This window comes from Benincasa hispida, chromosome 9 (assembly GCF_027475165.1).
Source record: "Benincasa hispida cultivar pf3 chromosome 9, pf3_genome.v1.1, whole genome shotgun sequence".
Lineage (NCBI taxonomy): Eukaryota > Viridiplantae > Streptophyta > Magnoliopsida > Cucurbitales > Cucurbitaceae > Benincasa > Benincasa hispida.
The window spans coordinates 21891459-21899612 of NC_143486.1; the positions used below are offsets into that span (position 1 = coordinate 21891459).

The 8154-nt window shown below is 27.4% G+C and overlaps 1 protein-coding gene across 1 annotated transcript; it reads right to left on the reverse strand.

Annotated features, from left to right (window-relative positions):
* Positions 1-4061: 4061 nt before the first annotated feature.
* ATGSTF13 (Glutathione S-transferase family protein) lies at positions 4062-6809 on the reverse strand. The gene is made up of 3 exons (XM_039040401.2): positions 6645-6809; positions 5401-5449; positions 4062-4676 (listed from the first exon to the last, which is right to left on the reverse strand). The coding sequence occupies exons 1-3, from the start codon at positions 6789-6791 to the stop codon at positions 4198-4200; spliced, it is 675 nt and encodes a 224-aa protein (XP_038896329.1). The 5' UTR covers positions 6792-6809; the 3' UTR covers positions 4062-4197.
* Between the last annotated feature and the right edge of the window lie 1345 nt (positions 6810-8154).

Here is an 8154-nt window from a genome sequence, read left to right on the forward strand (position 1 = left end):
ATCAGACAAATCCCCAAAATGGTAGGCTTGTTGAGTTGGTAATCTAGCCACTCTCATCCATACAAAACAAAAGACCGCCTTCATAGGTAAGAGTTCACAACTCACTCAGGATTCAGATCATGTCATCTATGGTCATCCTAGTGAAATGTAAGTCACTATTATAAACGGTGTTATATAATGAGACTAGTCATTTCGTGGTCTGGTCTTATATAAACTCTTTTGTATAAAATATACATGCTCACATGTCTCCACATGAATGATCAGGATCAGATCATTTATAACACTTTATAACAATTGTAACATCCACAAAGTGGGTCGTACTCGTAGTGTCACTAGGATAATACCTTATCCATCTACTACAGATCATTTAGGTTAGCACTTAAACATAATCCACCTGTATGTCTCTACATACATGTTTAAGCTATAGTCTATTGGTTTGTGGGTTTAATGCTACTAAATATCAAATAAAAAATCTCATATTTTATTAAATAAATAAAATATTTGTACAATATAATTACAAACTACAGAACCCTATGAGATTTAGGGCATCAACCCTAATAATATTGTCATTCTATCATGAACCTTTTTTTAAGTTCAATATGGATGAAGAATTTGAACTTCGGATCTTTTAGTTGATCCATATACCCACTATGGCATAAACCATTTTTTCTATCTATTCACGATCTCTCTTTTTAAAAGATCAGACTATCCATTTCCATATCTTTATGTGGGACAAAGGTGTTTTTTATTTATGAAATTGAGTTATCTAATCACCCTTAGGTTAAAATATCACCTTGGTTAAAATTTTCAACTCAAATGAATCTTATTATGACTTTGAATAAAAATGTAAGAAGTTCTGATTATTCACTCTCATACATTTAGTTGAACTAGTTATACATTAATTTAATCGAATTGAGCTAGAAATTAAAATTGAAATTAATATGTCTCAACAAGTGAGCTAAAGTTAACTAGTAGATCTCAATAAATATATAAGAAATCAATTATCATCTAAAAAGTTGATAATTTAGTTTTATATTCAGCAATCATTAAACTTAAAAAAGGAAAATGAAAAAAAAAAAAAACAATATAGATTTCAAATATTCCTAACACAACTCTATACATTAATGCCCACCCAAAGAAAGGAGAAAATCCATAAATATAACGGGAACATACCTAATTAATTACAAAGGTTTAAATCCTTATTTATTATCATCCTTCTTTCTTTAGTACAATTATAGTTTTTAGTACAATTTAGAGATGATTATAGTTGAAAATACATCAGATTGGGATTAGATTATCTGTCGACAAAGCGTTTCTCTATTATTTCTGGTGAATTTTGGGGGCCAAAATAGGAAAAAGTCTTCATAACCTTGATTTTGTATTTCAGTCACCAAAAAACATGGATTTTTCATCACGATGGTTGTTTGGATCGCTGGATGAGAAATATGTGGAGCACCGTTTATCTTTTGATTTTGGAAGGATTGGGATTAGATTATGAGGTTTTGTTTTTATTTAATGCATGCCTTGTTTAATGTGAATTGTCAATTTTATAATTCCTTCTATCATGACATTTTGAAAATAGAGATGGAGCCAAATAAAACAAGAAAATTTGGAGGAAAGTTTGCATTTATTCTTGGAAAAATATTTAGCTATTATATGTAGGGTTGTGTACTATTAGTAAGAGATGTGTCTATGAAATTTAGTTATGACATAAAAGGATACATCAAGAGAATTCCATAGAAGCCGAAAATATATGATTATTATCTATTTTAAAAAAATCATTATTATGAAGTTAAAATTAAATTACTCGAAACAAAGTAATATAAAATTTTGTTTTTGTTATTGTATTTATCGAAAAAGTATATAATTGAAAAAGAAAAATTAAAAATATCAACAAAAACTCCAAAGTATACAAATACAAAAATTGTTTTTAGTTATAAAGGGGTGTGAATGTATTTATAAAATTAGGTAAAATAAATATGGTTGAAGATATCTGTGAGTTAAATGAACTTTATTAGGCGGGCCACTGTATCTAAATGGATTGCAATTAGATAAAAAAAACACTATTCAAAGAATATAAGCCCACAAACAATTAGAAACAAATAAACTAAAAGAATAAAAGTTTAGTAAAACAAATCACATAATCTAAGAAACGAAAGAAAACGTACATTACTAAAACGTACATTACTAAATAAGGAAAGAGGTTAAATTTAAAATTGAGAATTACGAAATTAAAACTAAAAAAAATATAAATCAATTCCTATATGAATTCCCTTCAATTTTTAACCTCTCTCACCACATCCCTTTATATAAAAAGCAAATATATAATGATAAATTGCCATCATCAATTCATCAAAACTCATTTTGCTGTAACTTTACTCATGTCCTCACTTTGGAATGAATAAATGACTAATCGCAATCGGACTATGAAACACTTTATTCAATTTATTAAGTAACTATTTTTCATTAAAATTTAAATCTCATATCAAATAATCTATATATTCTTTTTCTAATGGAATAATATCTTAAAGGCAACCATTTCACTTCAAAAAAATTCTCAAAATACAATTATAGATGGAAATAAAAATTTTAAAATAAAGAAAGAAAGAAAAAAAATGATGAATTGCAGTACCTCTTCATTAACTTGGTAAAATGTTTTCCTTTAAAGAAAAAAAAATTCTCTTCATTATCTTTTGAAATATTTGCTTTTCAATGTTTTGTGGAGTTTGAATTTTTGCTACGACAATAAATGCATTGACCATCAATTTCTTTATTTTTATAGGAACATCATACACCTATACGCTTACAATAGAAAAGTTGTCTCATCGTCATCAAACCTAAGTAGTCATGTCCCTTCCATATCAACTTATATTGAATTACTACTTGAGTTGAAGAGCCACCTTATTGAGGGCAAAAAAGGAATTATTAAAATATGTGAGGACAAAAAGAGAAGGAGAAAATTCTTCCCTTTATAGTAATTTTCTCCTTTATAGTCCCGTTTAATATAGTATGGATTATCATCATTCTTTTGATATATAACTTTCATTTTTATCAATTTTAGTCCAATAAACTTCACTGTCCTATTTATTAGACCTTAGGAAAAAAAATCATTTTTGTACCTGTTATTTTGTTGTTATTTTAGACCTATGAATGATGTAACTTCAAATATATATGTATGTATATTAACATATTGATATGAACAGGTATTTAAAGTCATATCGTTCATACAAAAGGAAACTTCAATTTGCCAATTGGTGCTATGAGATGATTTTGTCTTTAAAAAAGGTATTTAAAGTCACATATAAAGTAGGTAAGGCATTAAGTGTGAGTGAAAGAACATTTTAATATAAAGAAACTTCTAACAACCGTTGCTTTACAAGACCTTGTTAAAGGTAAATTTTTACATCGTAAGTAGTTCATCAATGATTTTCTCTTGAAATACTCAAAATTTGTCGTTAAATACAAAATTAGAAAATTATTTCAAAGGATAAAACTGTTTAAAATATTTACAATAGATAGTAAAATTTTAGAACTGTCAATAATAGACGTTATAGACACTGATAGACTTCTATTATTGTTTATTAATGTCACTATAGACTTCTGTCTATCAACGTTTATCATTGATAATTCTAAAATTTTGCTATATTTTATAAATATTTTGGTTCATTTTTTTATATTTGAAAATAGCCCTACACAAGTGGAATCAAGTCAATTTGAACTACAATAACTATTTGATTTAATTATTAATTTAGAATCGCCAACGACCTATTGTGTTCAACCTCTAGAATCCATTTATTTCACTTCAAAATCTAATTTTGATACTTTAATTATAGGGTAATTGCAATTGGTAGCATTTTTTTTAAGAATAATAACTAAATGTATAACATCATTTAAAAAAAATTGCAAATATAGACAAGTCTATTAGCGATAGACTTTTATCGTTGATAGACTCTTACCAGTGATATAGTCTATCATTGATAGACTATTTAAATTTGTCCATATTTACAATTTTTTTATATTATATTATATATATATATATATATATTAATACTTTGGGTCTAATGACTATATTTACAACTGTGCCTTAATTATATAATTTAAAGTAAAGTAAATATTAAGTAGAAAAATGACATACCAAGGACCTATTGCCCTAAAAACTCCAAATCATATCAAAAGGAGGAAGGAAAAAAAAAAAGTTCATTTCTTGTCATCACCACCAAAATCAAAAGTACTCATACCCTCAATAACCTTGAGAAACGCCGGGCGGGATGAAATATCATCCCACCATGCCTTGACATTTGGTCGATCATTAACCATTGAGGCCCACGGCGTCTTCATGAAGTAGAACGTGCAAGGGAGGTGGTGGAGATCGGCCAAGGTGTACCATGGCCCGGCCAGGTACTTGGTGCCACCTAGGCGCTGCTCGTACACGTCGAGAACAGTGCCCAGACGCTCCAAGTTCTGGTTGATGAGGCACTGGTCGGGCTCGTGGCCTCGAAGGTGAGCAGTGAAGAACTCGTGGATGATGGGAGTTATTGCAGAGCTGTAATGGTGAGACTCAACCTCCATCCATTGCTTCACAATGGCTTCTTCTTTGGGGCTTTGGTGTTGCAATAGGAGATCTGGCCCTGTTTCCTTGTGCTTGTTTGCAATGTAGCTTGTTATTGCTCTTGATTCTGTGTGTATAAGTTCATAAGAAAAGAGATTTTTTATTTTGTGTCTATTTAATCTTTACAACTTCTGAATGCATTATGTTACGTTTTTTTAAAAAGAACTTTTGGTTTCTAATCTTCCCAGAAAAGTAATCCAATTTAGTTTTTGAATTTTAATAGGTAATGATTTAATTGATGTAATTTTAAATTATAACAATTTAGTTCTTCAAATTTAATAAATAACAATTTAACTTTTATACGAAAATTTAGGATAAAAAATATTTTTTTTTCAATGTGAAATCTTAAAAGTCTTCTTCATTTCATATTGAGAGGGAGAAAGTAAGCTACGAGTGAAAGGAGATGGAATAATATATTAAGTATTTTTATTTAAAAAAATTAAAAGGTATATTTTTTAATTTAAAAAATGTCATAACCGTTTCGATTAACTATGGATCAAAATTGATGGAAATAAACTATTTTACTAAAGCTCGTTAAAATATCAAATCTAAAAACCGAAGGATCTATAAACTATTAAATTCAAACTTCAGTGAAAAGTCGAAAGTATTTTTTTGAACAATGATTAAGTCAATCTAAGTTGTATCTTATTGATCTCGTGTCGCCTTCATTTATTATACAACCAATTGACACCTAAGTTTTTTTTTTGCTTATAGTTTTAGATATTTAAGAGACACAAGAGTTTTAATTTAATTGAAGTGGGTAACATAAAAAAGGGATGAGAGAGAGATACCAAATAAGGTGACATCACCATCTTCTAGGGCTGGAATCTGGCCGAAGGGCTGAATAAACAGAAAATTCTAATGTTAATATATATAAAATTAAAAAACTGCCAAATATATATTTTGGAAAATGGAATAAATACGTTGGCAAAATCATGTTAACAGCACAATTTAGTAATAATTGATCTATTTAATTATATTTTTTGAAGTTAGATGTTCAAATTTTTGTGAAAAAGATGTGAATGTTAATAAAAAAAAAAGTGAAAAGAAGAGTTTGATATTTGCACAATGCAAAATAGAATAATGTTCTTGTTTAATAATCGTATATTTTTTTTAGAATTAATCTTATAAACAATTAACTTATATGTTTTAATTTGTAAATTACTTTTCACAAATATTTTTCAAATTCAAGTCAAATTTAAAAAAAAAAAGAAAAAAAAAACCATTTGTCCCTGAAATTGGATTAAGAATTCAAATATTTCTTTTAAAATATAAACCTAAAGTAAATAAAATTAAGAAAAAGAGAATTAAAAATAAAATTGTTATAAACTAGACCTCAAATGTTGATCTATATCTAAAGACATTCTATATCAAAGTTGAGACAACTAATTTAAAATATTATAAATAACCTCTAACTAGTAAGATTAGATAATGATCATATTTCTATTTCATCATTCTTCGAATTGAAAAATGAGTTTGAGTGCAAGATCCACTCATCAAATAAGCAGAAACGTCTCAATCTTAATGATATGATTCAATCAGCCAAAACTTCTCAATATACAAGGGAGGTAATTAAAATAAGTAAAAGAAGAAAAATATCTAAAATTTGTTGGATGAGTCTATCACGAGTAGCTAACCAATTTTATACTATTGTATGAAACATCAACTATAAAAATATATATAGACTTTCAAATCAATTGTCCAACCTTTACAATGGGATCCTTTTGAAACTTACATCATTGCAGACCAACATTGTAAATATATCTAATTTTGGTATCGATTTTAAACTGACATTGTAGCTAACTATCATACACTTTGATGGTAGTTTTGAACTGTCATCATTATACAACCATCACTAATGACACCTAGAAAGATGAAATTATTGTAGTGAGACAACCATATTATAACGATTTTGTTCTGTACAAAGCAATCTTATAAATAAAATTGAGCTTACTTAAGATATTAGATTAAAAGAAGGAAGAAATAAATGAGAGTAGAAAAGGGGAGAAGGGAGTGAGAAAAGAGAAGAACAAACATTGATAGCCAAAAATGGAGGTTGCTTATGTTCACCATTGAAAAGGTCAACGTGAAGAAATTGGAAGTGAAGTTGCTTTTCATGAAGGCAAATCATGACGGTCAATGTGCATGTCGAGATCGGCAATCCGTACACCTTCACCGCCATTGAAACAACACAAACCGATCAAAAACAAGTCAATGACGGATTTCTTCTCCCTCCTCAATTTATAGCTAAATTTTAGGTTAGATTATCAAAAATATACCCCCACAATTATGAAGTTTTTTTTTTAAATATATCCCATACTTTAAAATATTTCCTTTGTATTATAAAACATCGATAAATTTAAAGATGGAAAAGTTGTATTGGTCTATGTATTAAAATATTTTTTTTAGTTAATCGATGATTTAACATAATATCAGAATAAAAGACTCCGTATTCAAATCTCTACAATACTTTTGTCTAATCACATCATTTAGCATCAGTAAGTTACATGTTGTCGTATTCATCTTTTCAAACCTTGATTTTTTTTTTTAAATTTATGGTTTTTCAACCCTAATCTCCAAATATACTTGACATATATTTTTACATAAATAACATATAAGTTGATACAAATTTCTCCATCCATGATTTTATTGAGTTGTTTTGAAGCAAATAACAAATTTGGAAGATAAAAATGAAAATTTTTGAAAATTCGACTATCATTAAAACCAACCCATATAATATAGGAGTATTTTTATAATTGAACCTAAGTGGACGGCTAATGAGGATTATGTGAAAGGGAGCGAAAAAGAAGGTTGAATTTGCAAGTAATAGAAACTTAGATAAAACGAAATTATGATTTTGAAGAATCCAAGAAGAAAGAGTCTGAGTTCGTTAAAACCAAGGTCAATGGTCAAATCCCTCTCTTAATAATTAAAAATTAAGAAACAAATAAAAAAAATCCTCTCGAAATTTGCTCTTTGTTTTAAAATATTCCTACATTTTCAACTTCCTTAATTAAGTTTCGTTTATTAATCATTTGATTTTTTTTTTTATAGATTTCGTTTGGTAATTATTTAGATTCCATTTGATTTTTTGTTTTGTATTTTAAAATTAAGCTTATATCATTTACATTTTTTATAATGACTTGTATTTTTATCAAGTACAATAATTGAATTCTTAGTTAAATTCTAAAAACAGAAAAAAAAAAATTTGAAAACTACTTTTTTAATTCTCAAAATTTGGCTTGGTTTTTTTAAACCATTAGTGTAAAATAACTAACAAAGAAAGAAATTTAGTGATGGAAGTAGTGTTCATATACTTAATTTTCAAAAACAAAACAAAAAACAAACTGATTACCAAACTTCTTATCAATGGTTTCAAATAGTCCATAGCCTATAGATTTTTACTTCTACATCTAAATTTATTTCTTTGTTATTTACTTTTTATCAATGATTTAAAAACCAAGCCAAAATTTGAAGACTAAAAAAAGTAGCTTTTAAAATTTTATTTTTACTTTTAGAATTTAATTAAGAATTCAGTACTTAAG

Coding starts and splice junctions, on each gene's coding strand:
- ATGSTF13 (XM_039040401.2), bottom strand. CDS start 6,791: ATGGCGGTGAAGGTGTACGGATTGCCGATCTCGACATGCACATTGACC. Junction 5,450..6,644: donor CTCCATTTTTGGCTATCAAT/GTTTGTTCTTCT, acceptor CTGTTTATTCAG/CCCTTCGGCCAGATTCCAGC. Junction 4,677..5,400: donor TGGTGATGTCACCTTATTTG/GTATCTCTCTCT, acceptor TTATACACACAG/AATCAAGAGCAATAACAAGC.